The 20638-nt window shown below is 42.9% G+C and overlaps 2 protein-coding genes across 6 annotated transcripts in view; one reads left to right on the top strand and one right to left on the bottom strand.

The window, feature by feature from the left end:
- Positions 1-135: 135 nt before the first annotated feature.
- rce1a (Ras converting CAAX endopeptidase 1a) lies at positions 136-13168 on the bottom strand. Its single transcript, XM_042214249.1, has 8 exons — positions 12827-13168; positions 8143-8245; positions 7961-8044; positions 6879-6957; positions 6616-6783; positions 5129-5200; positions 4980-5042; positions 136-2352 (listed from the first exon to the last, which is right to left on the bottom strand). Exons 1-8 carry the CDS (start codon positions 12994-12996, stop codon positions 2129-2131), a joined length of 963 nt encoding a protein of 320 aa, XP_042070183.1. The 5' UTR covers positions 12997-13168; the 3' UTR covers positions 136-2128.
- Positions 13169-13197: 29 nt separating this feature from the next.
- The window catches only part of peli3 (pellino E3 ubiquitin protein ligase family member 3), a 46219-nt gene continuing 38778 nt past the window's right edge, over positions 13198-20638 (top strand). For 2 of the 5 annotated variants that reach the window (XM_042214248.1, XM_042214247.1), the window contains exons 1-2: positions 13198-13283; positions 16371-16657. Coding sequence is in view for 3 of the 5 variants with exons in the window: in XM_042214245.1 (XP_042070179.1) it covers positions 16871-16875 (5 nt within the window). In the remaining 2 variants the exon portion in view is untranslated. Of the gene's footprint in view, positions 13284-16370; positions 16876-20638 lie in introns of all 5 variants that reach the window. The other 3 variants (XM_042214245.1, XM_042214246.1, XM_042214244.1) reach the window with 3 other exon arrangements.

Genomic DNA, 20638 nt, shown 5'->3' with positions numbered 1-20638 from the left:
CAATGTGAAACTGACGCCCAGGCCAGCACTGTTTCTATTCAGCAGTTATACAAATAATTTGGGGTAAGCAGTCAAATATTTCACCACACAGCCACATGGAAACTGGCAGACGGTGTGTCTAGTGGTGCCTCCTAAATATTGTAACTGGTTGTGTAGTACTGGGAGCAATAACTACACAACCAGGGTTGTGTAGTTATTGCCCTCGACTGACAGCTTCAGGGAGGTAAGGCCAAGACAAAACACGCCACATGAAAAATGTTTGGAATTAGATACGAACAAAAATGGCATATTTCACTGACTGAAGATCAATCTACAAGCTTTTCCATACGTAGGACTTATTGCTGAAGGTCAGAGCAATCTACTTTGTCCTCACAGTAAGAGTGCAGCTTTGTGTCTTCAAGTTTTCTGGGTTTTTGTTTAGTTGTTTGTTTTCTCCAGTCTCACATTAGCTTTAACCTGTGACTGGCTGACTAGTGGACATGAAGCAAGCAGAGACACTGGGCGACTGTACCAGTCTGTCACTAAGAACAAGCATCAGGGCACACTGTTATGTCACAGACGTCTGGTGCAAACAGCTAAAGCTTGAGTTTGATTGCTGTAACTATTCTCTCGTGATTATTCTTAATCATGCACAGGTCAGGTAATAGTTAAACCACTTTGCACTTTAATGAAATGTACCTCTGTACATTGCACATTGTGCCGTTCAGGGTTCAATTCAGGAGTTTCCCAGTTGGGGCTTATCATCTTATTAGTCACTGACTGGTCACAGATGCTACCCTCTTTAAAAATACCAGCTGCTGCCAGAGCTACTTATAGCTGCACATTTGCTATCAAACCTCCGACCCTGAGGTCAAGCTCACTGAGAATCAAACTCTTTCAGGATTTTCAGTAGACGCACCAACTGTATCGATTTGAAAATCCTAGACGACTTAGTTATGATATCGTTTTTGTGTTCACAAGAGTGTTAGAGAACCTGACCTCTGACCTTGAGGTCACTGAGATTTACTCAAAGCTTCCTGTTTACTTGAGTTTTATTCAGTTTTTGCTGAATGTATTTGTTTGGCTTCAATATGATGTAAAAATAAGTAGTTTACATAATCTGGTTTATTTAAGAGGGCGCCATCAACAGCGACAATCCTGAGTGCTTCTATTTCTGCCTGCTGATGGCGAACGACGGTTAAAACAGCAACAAACCTTTTGTCCTTTGGGCATGTACTGGTGACTAATTTCAGCAACACTGACTAGCTCTTGTTTGTAGTAAAGCGTGTTCACGTTGCTTGCTTCTCTCTTAAATTATGCCCAAAGTGTTGGAGTTTTATTTAGTTGAAGCTAAATTAAATGAGTCCTACTCAGTCTGCACACATACGATGTAGGAAAGTCTAAGAAATCTCATTTTAAACAGAGACTAGATTACAAACTGGAACCTGCCGTGGAAAACTGGCATGAAAGTGAAAATAATTAGCAACTGACGTGAGCAACTTAGCAATCGCTCTGCATATACGCAATATACAACGGACTATTAGTTGAAAATATAAATTAGTCATGTTTCTCACAAACAACGAGCCAGGTGAAAGGAGCAGGAAGTACGTTTCCAACCTGTCCTGTGATGTCAGTGATGTGATTGCAGCCATCGTAATAATGAAAACATGAGGTGCAGCAAAGCAGACTCACGGGAAACGAGTCAGACCGAATGGAGTCCATCACAGAGTACACTGTGGTACCTTATCACAGAGATGTACCAGCATTCTAAGGAGAACTTGCTCATCTGTGTTATGTCAGTTCTGCTGCACTATCCTGTATCTGTGTGGCAGTGTAGGACACATTAGCTGTCTTTGGAAATCGGCTGTCCCAGTTTATTCTCAGCTTAGTCTCAGCAACGCGACTCTAACTTCTGCACACCATGAGAACCAGTTACAGGACTGGTGCCACATAAATACAGACAGACAAAGTGTCTACAGACCGAGGAACGGGTCTACAGAGTTCCTCCCCTCTCTGTGGCAACGAGTCGTCACTGTTGGCCCAACAGACCTTAACTCTTAACGCTAATGAGGAAAAAAAAAAGTCAAAAAAGCAAAAACACCCTCAATTACTTCTTGACAACAGTAGAAATGTGAGGGTGGGACAAGGATCAGGAGAGGCAGGAGGAACTGGGAAAGGAGGTGAGGGTGCAGACTGGGAGGCTGTAATAGGAGGGGTCGGTGAAGGGGAACAGAAGGAGAAAGAAGAGGAGGACCCCCAGCAAATAGGAGGAGAGGACAGTGAGTCGGTAAGGGTGCTCCAGAGCTGTGCTGATGGCAGGGAAACCCATGTAGTTACAGAAGGAGTGGCAAAGTACCGGACCAATCAGGTGGCCTGTAACAGACAGAAAAAACAGCCATTTACTCCCACTGGTTGACAGCGTTACAGCTTCCTTCAGCTTCCCATTCAGCTGTGACAGAAAAACAAATGCTTTGATTTAAAAATAATCCTTTAAATCCTGTAACTGAAAATATTAAAACTGTGTTTTAAAGACAGAAGAGAAAGAGGAAAGAATTTTAGATAATCAGCTAACGTGCAGCTTGGACACCAAACTGCTGAGTGATGAAGAGTATAGTTTATATACAGAAGAGAGCGCTCTCATCCAACTGCCGGCCTGTAACCTACCTCAGTACCACAGTACGATGAACAGGCACACTCAATACATGAGCTACTGGTAGACGGAGCAGTTGCTCCACACTGCAAGGCCACACTGGCCACCCTGTGCACTGTGACACTTTAAACACTCATCCAAGGCCAATGACACCAACGTCCAGCACATAACTGCTACAGCAAATTTAAAAATGACTTCATCACACTTATTAACTTAATGTCTCTAAATCCTGCACATTTAATATTGCTGGAGACAAGGATAAACTATGACGCAGGCTTGTGGAACAAGCTGCAGGCTGCAGTGTCCCGAACAGTTAACTACATATACCATAGGCCTTTATATACGACTGTTTAATATGGAAAACATTTTATTTTTAGGTTTTACTCAATTACAGTGGTATGCAAAAGTTAATTATAAGTTAATAAGTTAATAAGTTAATAATTTTCATGTTTCTCCTTCATAAATCGTTGGTTGTTTGGATCAGCAGTTTCATTTAAACACAATATTTGAGAAGTGAAATGAAGTTTACAGGATTTACAGAAAGTTTGCAATAATTTAGGCAGGTGCATAAATGTGGGCACCCGCGTTGTTTTATTGGTTTGGATGCCTTCAGCACTAATTATAGAAACATAAAATTTGTTTGGTAAGCTCATTGACCCTTGACCTACATACACAGATGAATCCAGTCATGTGGAAGCGTATTTAGGGTGGCCAGTTGCAAGTTTTTCTCCTCTTTGCATCTTCTCTCGAGAGCAGCAACATGGGAGCCTCAGCTCTCAAATGACCTGAAAACAAACCATGTTCAACATCATGGTTTAGGGGAAGGATACAAAAAGCTATCACGGAGATTTCAGTTTCCACTGGGAGGAACATAGTGAGGAAATGGAAGACCACAGGCACAGTTCTAGTTAAGGCCGGAAGTGACAGGTCAAGGAAAACCTTAGATAAGCAGGCGATGGATGGTGAGAACAGTCAGAGTCAACCCACACACCAAATGGAGTCACTGTGCATCGTTCAACTATTCAGCGCACTTTACACAAGGAGATGCTGTATGGGAGAGTAAAGCAGAAGAAGCCTTTTCTGCACACATGCCACAAACAGAGGTTTGAGGTTTGCTAAAGCACATTTGGACAAGCCAGCTTCATTTTGGAATAAAGTGCTGTGGACTGATGAGACTAAAATTGAGTTATCTGGGCATAACAACAGGTGGTATGCATGACAGAAACAGTACACAGCATTCAAAGAGAAACACCTGCTGCCCACAGTAAACTGTGGTGGTGCTTCCATCATGCTGTGGGGCTGTGCCCAGTGCAGGGACTGGGAATCTTGTTAAAGTTGAGGGTCACATGGATTCCACTCAGTATCAGCAGATTCTTGAGAACAATGTTCAAGAATCAGTAACAAAGTTGAAGTTGCACTCGTGCTGGATCTTTCAACAAGACAACGACCCGAAACACTGCTCAGAACCCACTGAGGCGTTCATGCAGAGGAACAAGTCCGACGCTCTGGAACGGCCATCAGCCCAGACCTGAAAATTACTGAAAATCTGTGGTGTGAGTTAAAGAGCTGTCCGTGCTCGGAAACCATCAAACTGAACTGGAGACGTTTTGTAAAGACGAAAGGTCCAAAATACCTTCAACCAGAATCCAGAGTCTTATTGGAAGCTATAAGAAGTGGAGGCGTTATTTCTGCAAAGGTGGATCTCCTAAATATTGATGTATTTTTTCTGTTGGGGTGCCCAGATTCATGCACCTGCCTGATTTAGTTTAAGTAACTATTGCACACTTCCTGTAAATCCTGTAAACTTCGTTTCACTTCTCAAATATCACTGTGTTCGTCTGCTATATGATATATGTAAATGAAACTGCTGATCCAAACAACCAATCATTTATGAAGGAAAATCATGAAAAGGGTGCTCAAACTTGCATATCACCATATATGGCAAATCAAACTTAGGAATATGTCCATATTCAGTAAACCTTCAATTATTTTGTAACTGTAAAAACCCCTCTGTGTGGTCCACAACAGGAAAAAACATCCAGTGCACAAATGATCTTAAATCCTCTTTCACATACAGCAGATATATTTTTCCCAGTAATGCACATTTGTTGGCTCATATGATGGCTGACCTGTGCATTTTATTTTAAAATGACGTACTGGTAAGTTTCTTTCATTTAGTTTATCTCAGGTTAATTACCGCTTCAGGACTGATGACAGACAACATTTCTGTAAACGCTCTTAAGCCCAGGCTTGGACTGCCCGGCTCAGAAAACCCAAACTTAATCATACCACCCAGCGCCGGGCCGACGGGACGCTCCAAGAACAAGAATAGTGAAGGAAAGCCTCTTACCTGTTCTGATGAAGATGAAGGCTGTGTAGGCTCCAAACACTGCCGTGTAGGAAAACTGAAACACTGGTGCAAAACAGAAGAACAGAAGTGCATCTTCCTGCTATCCTGTGATGAAGTCACAATAAACGCAGTGAAAAAGATGTTCTCACCTGCAGAGAGGAAAATACCCAACAGAGTGCCCTGTCTGAACCTCAGCAACTCAATCACATGGTGGAAGTGAGCTGGAAGAGAGGACAGAGCAGGCACTCAGACATGCTGCAGCTTCAACACAGACATTATTGGAACACACTCTGCATTATTTATTATACACACTGCTACTTCCAATCAACACAAAAGTTAGGGGGAAAAAACTTTCCAAAAACACTCAAAGTCGTGGCTTCTTTGTTTGACTTGTGCTCTTACAGCAGCGATATTGTCTGAGTGGCGACAGCATCGTTCAGAAGAAAACTGCAGGGCTTCCTGCGCTGTAATGGTGGGTATAAAGGCTGTCCTGTAAACAGGGTAGCGACAGAGCTCAGATTTTGCCTGTAAGTCAGGAGAGGATGAACCAGGCAGTGATCAGACTACAGCAGATGGGGGACAGAGGTGCTTTTGTCCCTGGTAGGACAGTTCATGTGCTGGCTGAATTCTCGTGTCTGACTCTGTTAAAGTCATGAAGAACAACGAGCAGGGAGTCCGGGTGTTGTCCTCAGTGTTCGGTAGATGATGCGTTGCTAACACAGGCCTAACAAGGTGAACTCCTGTGGAGTATGAAATGATTTAAACTCCGTGATAATGGTCTCTAGGTGAGGGACTGCATCTTTCTTTCCCAACACTGCGCCATCTAAACACCAACCTTTGTTTATATACAAACAGATTTCGCCTCCTCTTTCAGAAAGCTCCGTATAACGGTCCACAAGCAGCCGGGGATGTAGTCACCTATCTAGCTTTTAGTGAAGCACAAAGTTGCAAATCTGGAAAAGTTGATTTTAAGCCTTCGAGTAGCTGCAGCTCATCCGTGTTGTTGGCAGTATATTTGCCAGGTGAATCGAAGCGTGCATCCCCGCCGAGTTTACGGACACTTTGTTTCGCTTCCCTCGTTAGCGTCTCCTGAGCCCGTTCAGAGCTGCTGCTCCTCCAGCTAAGAGCTAAACACTCTGGGTGGCACTGACTCGGCCTGCAGTAACAGCGAGGAATCCTGGAGTCATTTTTGAGAAGGACACATCTTTCAATATTAAACAAATATGCAGGACTGCTTTCTTCCATTGGTGCAATATTTTGTAAATTAGAAGCTCGTGTATTTATTTCTTCTTAGCTGGTTTTACTGTAATTCATAATTACAGTAAAACCAGTAAAACAATTTAACACAATTAACGCATCTGGAGTGCAGAATGACTCAAAATCCCTGAAATGTTTCTGTAAACACATTTCGGGCAGTTTGTCCAAGCAGTTACCTTCGAACATGCAGGCGGCAGTTGATCTGGTAGTGACGGCAGCTGAACCAGTCAACTCAACATGGAAGATGATAAACGCACATCGGCCCTCTCGATGGGACATTTGAGTATTTATTTCAGCACTTTGTGAAGTTTTTAAAACGACTGCATAATAACAGAAAAATAAACAACTTGTGGCTAAGCTGGAAAAAACTTGCACTCACCCACTCCGAAAAAGAGGGGGCAGGTTATGATAGCAGTAGAGGGACCAGCACAGGGCACCAACATGGGCAACATGCATGCTCTGAACACCAGCTCCTCAGTTAGCGGCGCCACCACTTGATTCCTCAGCCACCGCATATCGTTGGCACACAACATCCAGAACCACGGGTCTAGAGGAAGAAGCGAGAGCAACAGGTGTAAACCAAATTTAGAAACGGATCTAAAATCATGAATCAAGAAAACACAGCACAGCTTGTTGGCTCACCAAAGGCCACCCGGATCCCATCGATGAAGCTCCACGGACAATCCATGGCCAACTGCATGAGTGGGCCCAGAAACAGGACCTGCAGCACATGGCCAGACAAATATTTGAGATGTTGCTGCCATTACCAGAGCTGCATATAAAATGTATGTTTTCTCCTCTGTCCACATAATGTCATTCAGCAGTGTAATTGTGAGCACTGACTGAATGACAGTAAAGGAAGCTGAATCTGAAAGTCAAACAAATCCGAGCATCTGTGTCTTTCTTGCATCTCGAGTTTCTCACCTGACTCAAACATCGCCCTTGTTCTTGAAAACCATCACTTCTCTATCTCTAGGTATCCTCCCACTTTCCAAGACTAAATACTTGTGTTAAAAAGTTCACTGAAATCTCTTCTAGACATCCACACACCTCCACAGACATGTCATCTAGACCAGCTGCCAGCGTTGCCCTCGCTGTCCTCCATCCATCCTCTTCACTCTCCTTTTTCTTTCCTCCAGCTCCTCAAGAGGTTCCACCTCTTCACTACATTTGTTCAAGACTCTCTATGACTCTCTGTCTAGCCACATGGTAGAAGTCCTTTTCTCCTTCCTCAGTGTCAAGCCTCACATGTGAGTCACTATAAGCCTTTTTGTTTTTGCCACCAGCCTGTTTGTTGAACTCATAGACTCTGAGTATTTCCGCCTCCTTTCTTCATCTCTCTGGCTACTTTTCTGCTGTGGTTGTAGGTGAATGTAAGTACGAATGAAAGCAACACTAAAACATTTAACTACAGATTCACAGTTCTCAGTATATTTGTATAAATATCACATTTGTGAATATTTTAGGTTGAAAATAAGTGTGTGAACATTAATAAAGTAACAATTTAAATTATTATTTGAAATAGTTTCTATACATTCTCATATTTTGCTCTGAGTGACATTACAAGGACACAAAAGCGTGCATGTTTCCCACAACTGATGTTTTCATCATTTAAACTACAGAAAAATAAATGTTTTCTTTCCCAAAATCCAATCAAGCAGTTTAACGATGAACATGTACTAACGCAGTAGTAATGTTAGGTAAGCACATTGGCTGTTTCTTACCATGGTGAGGAGCAGAGGAAGTATGATGGCAGGAATGAGGCCTTCAAACCGGATTCCCATGAGAACCAGCAAAGACGGGCCGTTCTGACACACAAATGAAAATAGAAACTGTGATACAACGCAGCACAAAATGTCCATCCTGAGGGACTGGAACACAGCACAGTTATCCAAGATCAACTCACCACGACGCCTGCAGATTCTCTCCATGCCCACACAAACAGGGGCGACAGCCCTGACACAATCAGGACGCTGGTGAAGCGTCTCTTTATGACAGCAGGATGGTCCCTGAGGACAGGGGACATGCACAGAACGTTATCCCAAGCACACAAGCAGGAGATACGAACAGCTTCTGTGCGCTGATAAGATGGAGGAGCTTTGGTTTAATAATGCACACATAGAGAAGCACATTAAAATCCTCCAACCAATAACAAATCTGCAAATGTAAAGTGATGCGTCGCAGACACACTCTGGTATCAATGTGAATGATAAAAGCTGCGCTGCACGGAGTCGTACTGAAGACAGAAACAACCCAAAAGTTTTCAGGTTCATTTCAGCCCCGTTCAGTCTTACTGATACATCTATAACTCACAACAGCAGTTGCCTGGCAGGATTTACATTGTAATGAAACTATTTAAACAGCGGGCTGTGAAACGGTTTTTTCATGCTTTAAAGTTGCCCATTTAAATGGTAACTGGTAAGTGGGCTGGTTCTTATACAGCGTTTTCTCCTCTGAGCACTCAAAAGACCGTCTGCAAGCGCCACAGTTTTCAGTGGCTAATTTAGTGGTCGTTGTGATCCGGGAGGTATGTGAGCTGTGGAAGCATGCATCACACGGTCACTGCAATTTACATCCATTCAGTTGGTGCTGAATACAATACAACAATGTTTTAAATCAGATTTCAGGTTTCTCCACCACAGCCCCCCCCCTCCCTCCTTCCCCTCTCACACCTGTGTCATTAATCTGAGTACAAATGAAGCAGGTGTTGACATTGTGGAAAACATCCTGTACCAAAAATGAAGTGTCCAGCTGAACTGAACGCCTACAGAGCAGTGGCCCACACATCATGAAAACCTTGGAACAGCTGATTCTACACCGACTGTGACTTCAGGTCAACAACATACGAGACCCCCGTCCTCTACATGCTTCACCGTGCCCGAGCTCATCTGGAGAAATCTGGCACTCATGTGATCTTTGACAAGCTCACAGAGATTACAGACTACCTGACAGAAAGACCACAGTCAGGTTGGAAAACTGTGTTTCTGGAACATTAATGAGCAGCACGGGGGCAACACAGGGGACTGTCCTGGCTCTGTCCCCTTTCACATCGTGTACAGCAGACTTCAAATACCATTCGGAGTCCTGCCACATCCAGAAACACTCAGATGATACTGCCATTGTGCTGTGTTTTAACAATGGGCAGAATTCTGAATATAAGGATCCTGTAAAAGTCACAAAAACGACCTCATGTTGAACACCTGTAAGATGAAGGAACTGATAGTAGATTTTCAAAGATTCAGGCCTCCTCTCCAGCCTGTGAAAGTCTTTGGGCTGGACATAGAAATATCTAGGGTTACACATAGGTAACAAACCACACTACTCCCTCAATACAGAAAAAATATACAAAAAAGGGCAGAGTTGGCGCTTGTTGCTAAGGAAACTAAGATCTCTTAACATCTGCAGTACAGATGTTCCTTCAGTCTGTGGGGGCAGGTGTGCTGTTCTAGTCTGAGCAGGGATGGAAATCGAGAAGCGGTCCCTAGTAGTTCAGGTCTTTGTTAGTCTTCTTGTCAGTTCAGCTCATCGGTTCCACTGGCACTTACACTACAATCAGCTGATTTCAGTTGATTAGTGGTACAGTCTACATATTTTTATGGCACAAAAAGACAGAAGCACCTCGTTATGCTGCTAACACAGCGTTGGCATCTTCACAGACGGCTCGCTGCGCCTAAGCTATCCAAGAAGACAGAGGAGTTAAAAAGCTGAGTGAATGCTGATCCGAGCCCAGCAGCCAGACCTTGACCTTCAACTGGTAGCAAAAGCAGTGATGAGCAGTCATGTTTGTAAATCACTGTGGTGATCGTTTTAAAGCAGCAGTGGGGAACTCCAGGCCTCGAGGGCCGCTGTCCTGCAGGTTTTAGGTCTCGCCCTGGGTCAACACACCTGAATCAGAGGATTTGTTCATTACCAGGCCTCTGCAGAACTTCAAGGATCAAGGACACGTCTAAAACCTGCAGGACACCAGCCCTCGAGGCCTGGAGTTCCCCACTCATACTTTAAAGTCTCCTTTTTTGGGTGAAGGGTTTCAACCTTGCTTTGTGGTCATACTTACATTCTAAAGGAGGACACACACATGATCTTTCTCTAATAGAGATTTGTGGTGGTGCCTGGGTCAGTTTACAGTTAAGAGGTAATTATCAGACAATTCATTTCAGATCATTTTACAGAGAAAGTAACACAGCAAAGAGTGTAAAAGTTACTTTTACCTGGAGTACTTAAGTAATGTACTGCATTATCTCTAAGAGCAGTGTTCTGTGTGATAGATCGCTATTTTGAGTAATGACCCAAACACAACAAAGAGGGGAAATACCTCCAGCATGCACAAACCTCTGACCACAGCGTGCAGACTAACGCCCGTAAATGTCTCGAGGGAACCAGTGAGAATCATTAACACAATCAATAAGTGATATCTGTGAATCACTAAACACTTATCAGTTCCCATCACTATGAATGGAGTAGTGATGACGATGAGCTGCCACAGTCTCTGCTACATTAGTACCATCACAGACAGACATTTGCTAAATGTCTGACGTTACTGTCAGTGCAACATTTTCCTCCCAGAACAGTTGTTAAACCAAACAGGAGGGTGGAGGCCAGCGTTTTGGTGCATTAGCTTTGTGCCATCCACTTGTTATGACTCTGTGGGCAGGTGTAGGCAGCTGCTCTCTACACCTGTGCAAACACAGTAGATAAGAGGGGAAGAAACAGGAGAGTTTCTATTGTCTAAGGAGCTGGGAAACAAAGGCGTCTGGACTTCTTTAATCCCGTGCATCTTATGGTCCGAAAAATACATATTTGATTTTTTTATTTGGCACACTGCAGTTTAATGTCGCAAAGCAGCTCTTTTTAACTTCAGTGGATATTACACATGGTTATGCTCAGGATATGTCAGCACATTTCTACTGGAAATGCCTTTTGGTTAAACTGTCAGCAAGGAATTTGCATTTGCACTGTTAAATGTTTATACAGCTTTAATGCACATATAAAACAGCTGCTTGTTTAAGTGAAAATAAATGGATGGTGGGGTTTTTGCGTGAGTAAAGTTGTGGAGTTTTACTTTGTCTCGCAGAAATTATATCGTCAGTTATAAGGTTATCGCAAATTTTCAAATATATATTGTGATATATATTTTTGGCCATGTCGCCCTGCTCTAGTAGCAAGGAGACTTATGGTGTAGCACTATACAGCTCATCTATCTTTGCACAGTCTCACGACTGCTATGAACCACTCACCATTCAGTCCTGGAATAAACACTTTTCCCTAGGAACAAGCAGAGAGTCACTGACGGGTCTTAGGCCCATTTGACTGGCGCTTTAGTAATCAGCTTCACAGCTACTACCAGAAACCACTCACAAGTGGTTAGAGAAGCTGCATTTTCTTTCCCTATATGACTGGGGCCAGCTAATATGAACATCGCGTCCTTTGGCGTTTGCTATTCACAATGATAGGTGACAGGATACATGCATCTTTACACACAGTGACACTTAAGACATCATCTAGTCTCTGCCCTGGTCCATTTTGAGTGGCAACATAATCAACACAACTTCAAAGTAAAGCCTGAGCCAGGCGCTTGTGATATAGTGGAGCATGAACATTTTGTAGTACAAGTATCACTTAGCTGCAGAATGAACCAAGGACTCATTTTTCCTCACAGAAAGGAATCCATTATTTTTTGCGCAAACTTCTGCATTGTTAGATTTTTGCCTCGACTGCCATCAAGTCGTTGCCAAACAGGATTCCATAAATTTAGCAGCCCTATTTTGTAGCCATTCAAATTTCAAGATCCCCTGATACAAGCACAGGAACGAAAGAAAAACAATCAGAGTCAAGCAAAACAAAGAAAATATTGCTTTTGCAATTGGCCACATTGTTATTAATACTTGCTCTGGCCCAGAATCTGACAACTGTTGCATCCATATATGCCCTTGTCAGATGACAGGAAATTCTTTGTGCGTCTGTGAGTGAAAAACTGAACCAAGTTTTACTTCAAGTTTAAAAAACACCCTGAGAAAAGAAGCTGTCCAAGTCTACAGCGGGGGTGGAGAACTCCAGGCCTCTAGGGCCCATCTCCTGCAGGTTTTAGGTCTCACCCTGGGTCAACACACCTGAATCAAATGATTCATTCATTACCAGGCCTGGAGAACTTCAAGAGAGGTTGAAGAGTCGTTTAGCCACTTAAATCAGCTGTGTTCAAGGACACATCTAAAACCTGGTCTGCAGTGTGCCCAGGTGGAGGTGAAGTAGCAACAGCCCTGGAAGCTCCTCACAGGTTAATCCAGTCAGAAACAAGGAAGCTGTCATTGCTTCATTACTGCACTGGTAGCCACACTGTGACATGAGTACTGAAGATTATCATAGAGATACATTTCCTCACTAAAACGAACGGAACCGCGTGAAAAAGCTCACTTGCAGATGCCACCAGCCTTTCTTCAGTGACTTTATAACATGCTCCACAAACATGCAGACTGATCAGTTATTTCTAATGACATATTAATTCAAACTTGAGTATGGGTAAATAATACAGGAATGAAAGCAGTTCACTGACTCTCCTTTCAAATAAGCCCCACTATAAAGCGTATGTAGCTCACCTCGGCAGGTGACTCCTCCACACATATAAGCTGCCAACATAAAAACAAGCCAGCATCAGACAGAACAGCACTGACAACCAACACAGGCCGTCGGGAGGGACCAGCTCTCCACTGCTGTGCTGCATCTTCTCTGTCAAAAAGTTGGCTGGTAAATCATCTTCCTCTGTCATAATGAAGGCGAGCCAGGACTAACCCAAACAGCTGCTAGGAACCAGAGGTGCTGCTGGGTCATTTACCAAGACAAAACATTGGCCCACACGAGCTACGAAGCTGTCAGTAAGCTCCTTTCAAATTGCGGGCTAACGGAGCTAACTGGTTTGCTAACGTCTACGGCGCTTTCTGATTACGTCATCGTATCTCCTTTCCGATATTTGCTGGTGCTACCGTTAGCGTCCTCCTCGTCTTCTTCTGGGTCGTGGCCGTGTGGGATCTACGATGCGATTAATCGACGATGCAGGTGCGTACCAAAAGTTCGCGATGGCCAAATGAAACTTTCTGAAGCTTGTATCGAAACAGGTTACTCGAAGCTTTTCAACACTGTTCTCTGTGGTGACATCTGGTGGCCAGAAATATGAAGAGCAGCTTCACTCTACAACTTGATATTAACTTCATTGAGCGTCATTCTGACTGCCCACTCTACAGAGGTGAATTGACAGTTTAGGTTTAATATCATGTAACAGTTCTGTGATATCGGGCCCATCTTTTTTTTTGTTGGGGGGGGGAGGGGGTGTTATTTGATTAATAAATACTTTGGATCATTTGAGCACGTGCCACACTGTTCTCCTCTTAGCTCCTCCACAGTGACATCTGCTGGCCCAATTTGGCTATGACTACATCTTCATAATGCTTTCCTGTGAAGCAATTCCAAACAAGCTTATTACACCAGACTGTCAATAACAGTGATCAACACTGAGGATTTTGGAGAAATCTTCACACAATCAAGGCAAGAAAAACATTGAGCCTGTTAAAGACAGCAGGCTGTGACTGTAACAATTAGTGTCTCCATTTGTTAACATTTGCGTTGCTCATAATAAATCCATTTATAAAGTCAAACGTACAGAGAAAAGACTGCTGTGTTTGCTGTAATACACAGAAACGTTCCTGAACTTTATCACTGGGAGTCTGGAGTTTTGGTCATAGTGTACCTGCATAACTGGGAAGAAAGGGGGGGATAGGAAAAACACATCTGTCAGGAAATAGTTTTTCTAGCTTTTGTTTCTATAATATAAATATACTTTTTATGGCGGCGCAGTGTGTGAGTAACAGATCATAGTGAGGATGATGTCACTCAATGCTACAAATAACATCTTCTGTTGAAAGCAGGAAAAATTGAGAGCACAGAAGGAGTCAGAGCTGACCTGCCTGTTTTATTTTCTCCTTGAAAGCAGACGTGGTTTTCATTAAGATATTTTAAGGATTTTACAGCCCAGTTGTTTTTATATCTATATAATGTATATTTGATTTTGCTTTGGGTTCCAGTGTTTAAGTGAATGGGTAGGCTAGTCTTCACGATCACCCCAACACTCTTGGGGATTCTCCAGTTTTCCAGTGTTTGGTTCACTCGGGTACATTTGGACCTCCACTATCCACAGTGACATTTCACGTCCTCCCTGCAGGACATCTCTTCAGACTTTCAGCCATTGCTGTGGTCTCTGGAATTAGGATAATTCCCTTTTCTTCATCCTCCAGCATCATTAGATGGGCAGCGCTTTTAGACATGTGCAATAATTTCACACTGTTCTGATGAGAATGGGCTAATGTCAGTGTGTAGGCCTGCCAAAGGTGCTCCTACAGGTTATCCGAGGTCATAAGCACATTGGAGCATTTGGTATGTGCAATGTTTCAATGTGTATCCACCTCTTGAATTAGCTTCTGCACCGGTCCAAGGCGGGTGTTCAGTGCAGGCCAGGCTGATTTGCTCCTGCACCTCTGTCAGCCTCTATTACAAAATTAGCCAACAAAAAGTGATGAATTCAAGTGTCACTGCAGCAGCAACTTAAACAATATGGTGCCGTTTAGAATATTGGAATAAAATAAAGGAACTCTTCTTTTCAGTGGTACTGAAAAGCACTTTGTTACAGCGCTGAAGCTACAGGTGAAAGACTGTAACTATAGAAATAATGACCAAATGCTCAGGGACTGTATTGTATTTGGAACTTGCTCATCAATAGTAAGGGAAAAGCTGCCCAGCTAAGGAGCAGACCTAAACAGACATAGGCCCCTCCCATGAGTGAGCTCAGATGCAACTAAAGGCTATGGTTAGCAACAGCCACGAGGCCCACTCAATACAACATAAACATGGAAGAAAGGGCACAGTAGGGCACGCTGATGGGTTACGCGAAAGGTTAGAAGCACCAGTTAAGGCTCGTGAGACACCACAGTACACAAGCAGAATGCTTGACAGTGTCTGAAATACAAAAAATATTAGTTTGCAAAAGCCTGTAGAACAAAGTTTCACATGAATCAGGTTGTAGAGAAGTGCGCTCATCAAAGAAATCCACGAGGACTCAGAACTGTTTGTGGTTACTGTTACTGTAACTGAAGATGAGGCTGGCGCACATGCAGACACAGAACTTGGATGCGAAAATGTAAAGACAATATTCAAGCTGGATACCAGTGCACAGACCAGCATCATCCCCTCATGGCAAATAAAGGGCACTCTTCTTCTTAAAACCATGGATTTTTTTGCACCCAGCATTTAACACAAGCTTCTTTTTTTTGTCTTGTGATACAGCCTGAGTTTGTAATCGGTCTATAATCTTTAGTAATGTAATTGATCTTAGTTTCCCCAGTACCCTTGTGTCTTTACCCTGTTTGGGGACGAGGATTATTGTGCCTGTTCTTTGTTTTCTATGTTTCAGAACTTGGTTTAAGTCCATCCAACCTTTCAGTGCAGGTTTTAGAATCATGTCCAATTTCTCTGACTTTAGGTCAGAGACACAATATAAATAATTCATTCATTTTTCAACATGAAACCTTTTTCCTGAACTTGACTATATGCAGATGAATAAAGTATAACATTGCAAAGCCTCTTTGCTTTTCTGTTGTTTTACATGGTTGCATGGTCATAAATGGTTGCATCGCTTTGCCTCAATTTTTAACAGCTCATGGTTTTCCTGATACATTTATTTGACGCATCATATTTTGCCACACATACCTTATTGTAGAATTCTGTAACACAACCTTTTGTTTCAAATTGGCTTTTTATTGAATAAATCATGCAAATAAAGCAAAACAATACTAGATTTCCTCGACAAACAATCACCAGTGAAACATCTAAATACATCTCATACTTTATTGGCCTCCTAAAATGGAAATCATTCAGTAAAGAACAGCTACTGTTACCGTTTCTGTCCTGTAAATCTACATTTCAGTGACATTGCAAAACGGAAAATACTCCCAGGAGACACAGTGAATGATCTGAAATGACTAGCACATAATAAACTGAACTGTGTATTAATCTTTGTGTTATTTTATTGTATTTTTTTAATTGCTTGTCTTTTATTATTTTATTCTATTATGATGTATGTGTTGTTGTTTTAAGAAACTGGCCGTATGGCACTTTTGAACTGAGCTGAGGAGAGAGAGGGGGAGACAGAGGTGACATCGCACTGTCTGCCGTTATTTGTGGGAGAATCGATTCTGGCGTAAGATGAACGGAAGAGAGATGATATTGCTTGTGATGCTCTGCGCTTCCTGTTCTTCTCCATCACTCCTCTTTACGCTTCCCAGGCCGTGCGGCGACTGAAGCCCCCGCAAATATTCCCATCAACAGGAGGAATTCCACACAGATCCGAGCCGTCCTGGACCTCTGCTGGCAAACATCCGCGGGTACGGGCCTGTTTATCCCCATTTTCCATCACCTGTCTTTCTTACAGCTTTCCTCTTACAGCAGCTTCCTCTACAAAACATCAAATGTCAGGAGACGCCAGCCGGCCTGTCTTGTGCTTTATTCCTCCTCTGGAGAGGTGATGGGAATCCAAGTCGCCTTTTAATTCGTGGATTGTTGACTTTATCGCCTATTCAAGGCTGACGTGAGTCTTTATGAGGTAAAGAGATTTATGTGATGTCAGCCTAATGTGAGTGATGAAGAACGGGTTTCGTTTGGTTGTTATATCGGCTACTGTGTACATGTCGTACACAGATATGCGTGCTTCTGCATGGAGGGTGTGTGCTCGCAGTATGTAGCTTATGTTGTTCGTGCGGGGGAATCACCTACGTAAATGTCTTATTTTTCTCTGTGTAGCCTGTTTGTGTGATCACATCTGCTCAGATTACTACACGTCCTCCGTGCACACAAACATGGCCCGGAAAAAACGCAATTGGCTGCAATCCGCGCACACAGAAGGAATAAGAAGAGGAGAAAGAAGCCATATTTGAATCATCTTGTATCACAAATCAAGCCTTTGTGGTGCATTAACACTTCCATGTGACACTTCCAGCTTCTAGACGTTTCCAGAGTGAATGAGGCGGAGGAGGATTTGGTGGGATGGTCCTTCAAAAAGGCTCAGAGCGTTAAAAGTAACAGTCCTTCGACGATATTCACGATGCAACAATAATTAGTCATTTGTAACTTGATGGGATGTGACCGTACACAAAACACACGTCTGTGCATTCTCAGTGCTGCTGAGGCTTTGTGCTGTGATTCGGCTGCTAGTGGCTACAGACGCGAAGCCAAACTATTCCAAAGCACATTACTGTCACCAAGATCACTAATGAATGTATGCAGTTCTGTGCTGTAGTGATAAAAATAACACAAAACAATAGTCTCACCTTTACAGTTGTCCTAGGATAAAATACTCAAAACCATTTTTCAATATCACATGAAATTTGGACCCCATCCTGCAACAACTCTGAACGAGAAGAAGCAATTCTATGAAAATGTAAACGATAATTATCAACCAGTTTTGTTAACCATAAGGTAGATTTAACAAAGTATTTAAGTTTAGAGGTTGTATTCGCTGTGCAGATGATTTAGCTCTATGCTGAAGACACAATATATTTCAGAACCAACTAATGAAGGGTACAACAGTACACTACCTAACACATTCAAATAATTAAATTATTGTATAGGAAGAGAAATATGGAAATGTTAAAAATTAACTTTGGATCAGTGTGATTCCAGCTATGCTAAAATGAAGGCATCAAAAACAGAGCTTTCTTTGATCCAGCGACGGCCTGCATTTTAAAACTGACCTCACAGCGTGCTACAAAAAATAATCTCAGTTCAGCTACAGATTTCCTGCTGCTCTGCACAGCCAGCAACCCACCTGGTTCTCCAGGCGTCTGTAATCCAGTCAGCCACAGCTCCATATCCCACCGGTGACCCATTCAGCCCAACAGCAATTATTGCTTTCGGGGTTTTTAATCTAACGACTGCCTGCTAGTTTCTATGTTAATGATTAAAAACAGCTAACATGACTGTTGAAAATGACTAATAGTTAATCTGCTATAATCATAAAGGACCAGTCGCACACGTCGTTGCAAGAAAAGTGTGTTTCTTCATGAGGGTTTCCACTACTTGCGCAGCTTTTCAGCTGCTTCAGGTCCCAGTACTCGAGTAGAGAAGGCATGGTTAGGTTGTGACCACCAGCCTTCCCTGACACGAAATCCTAATCCCACTGCTCCACCCCTCCTCTGCAGGTGAGCCACAAACCATACCCGACCACAACGGCAAACACCACTGTGTGTCCCAGCAAGATTAAATTCTAACTGTTGAAACAGGAGCTTGACCTGTCAAAAATTCCTCCTAAAGTGTTGTTCAGTATTACCTACGTTGACTACTTCAGCTGTTAGTGAGAGGACCTGCCTGCCTGCAGCAGAGGTGTCTAAAGTTGTGTCGGCTTGAGGAGGCATTTATGAGACTGCTGATATTTGCTTTTTGAAAAAGTGTGATTTAATATTCGCTTTAGCATTGATTATTATCTGAGTTGCTTTTTTAACTACTACCTGGGTAACAGGCAGGGGTTACAGATAAGGAATGTGGAGGACCTTTAAGGTCATGTGTAAGCGGTGCAATGGATATAGTGATATGAAGGGATTTTGTCACTTTCCATAAGTCACACAATAATTTGTATTGTGCGTTCCCGTTGAGTCTTCTTTGTGTTTAGGCTGTGATCAGCTGATTTTTTTTTCTGCTGCTGCTCAAGGATTTTTTGCTCTTTGTGGATTTTTGTATCTAAATTGATTCCACCAGATATAAGTAAATGCAAAATGAGCTGTCATATAAAAGCAGCATGAAAGGTGCAATTAAGTGAGTAAATCTAATCATCTTAAACTTATTGATGTCTGCCATCCTTGATGTAACCTTACAGTGACACAAGCATCAGTCTGCTCTGCACCAGACTAACCAGTTGAGCCTGCATTATGCTGTATTTAACTGCTTGGTATTTTTATGTAACTTTTAAATTACCCAAAATTTTATACTTTAGTTTGCTTTGCAAGATGCTTTACAAAATAGCAATACATGCATTGATCCAATACCTGACTTGAAAAAAAACCCCAAAACAAACAATCAATCAGTCAATCAGAACTCAATGGATGGATGAATATTTCCGTCCATCCAGTCAGCCATCCATTTTGTACTGCTTATCCAGGTTCAGGTAGTTAGGACAGCAGTCAGAGCAGAGAAGCCCAGGCTTCCCTCACCCCAGCCACCTGTTGGGGACACAGAGATGTACCTAAGCCAACCAAGAAATGTAATCTCTCTAGCAAGTCCTGGCCTAGAACCTCCTCACCAGTACGAGATCCCCAGAATACTTCAGCAGGCATCCTGGTCAGATTCCCGAACCACCTCAGCTGGCTCCTTTTGATGAGTAGGAGCAGTACCTCTACTCTGACTCCCTCTTTAATGACTGAGCTCCTCACCCAGGCGAGGCCAGCCACTCTTTGAAGAAAATTCACATATGCTGGTTGTATCCATCACTCCACCCTTTTCCAGCTGAGAACCACAGTCTAGGACATAGGTGTCGAACTCCAGTCCTCGAGGGCCGGTGTCTTTAAACTTTTCCATGTGTCCCACTGTAACACACCTGTATTAGTAGGTCATTAGCAAGACTCTATAGAACTTGACTCCATGCTGAGGTGACAATTCAGCCATTTGATTCATGTTACAGCAGCTCATGACTGAATGAACAACAATAAAGGTACTTTTAGAATTAGATTTTTTCACAAACGTAGATTTATTTACATTTACTTGAGGTTAGGCGTTGACACATCAGCATGCCGTCGGTTCTTACTAATGACCTACTACTTTTATTCAGGTGTGTTGCAGCAGGGACACATTTAAAAGTTTCAGGAGTCCTGAAGTACTGGAGTTCAACACCCGTGGTCAAAGTGCTAATTTTCATTCTCACGTTTCACAGCCAACAGAACCACATCCTCACCAAAGAGGAGACCCTCCCCGACTTGGCTACCCCTAGATATCCGATCCATGAAGAGAATCTGTGGCAAAGGCCAGCCACCAGAAAGGTGTTTGACTTACTTGCTACAGTTGCAGAGCTTGAATGGCCCATAACAACTGGCCAAACAGCCCCAACTCCTGAAACTCCCTCCACAGGATACCCCGAGGGACTTGGTTGAATGTTGTCTCCAAGTCCCGAAATTACATTAGTACATTGGTTGGCCAAATGCTCACAACCCGTTGAATATCTTCAAGAACATAAAGAGCTGGTTTAGTGTTCCACGACCAGGGCAAAAGTGGCTTTATTTCTCCTGAATCCAAGGTCTGACTAACAGATGGACTCTTCTCTCGAGTACCCTGTGATAGACTTTTCCTGGGAGGCTGAGGAGTGTGATCCTCCTGTAGTTGGA

This window comes from Haplochromis burtoni, unplaced genomic scaffold (assembly GCF_018398535.1).
Source record: "Haplochromis burtoni strain Fernald_Lab_line unplaced genomic scaffold, NCSU_Asbu1 Contig_538, whole genome shotgun sequence".
In the NCBI taxonomy this organism is placed as follows: Eukaryota; Metazoa; Chordata; class Actinopteri; order Cichliformes; family Cichlidae; genus Haplochromis; species Haplochromis burtoni.
Note: the sequence above shows the minus strand (reverse complement) of the source record. Positions and strands in the feature narration are given on the sequence as shown.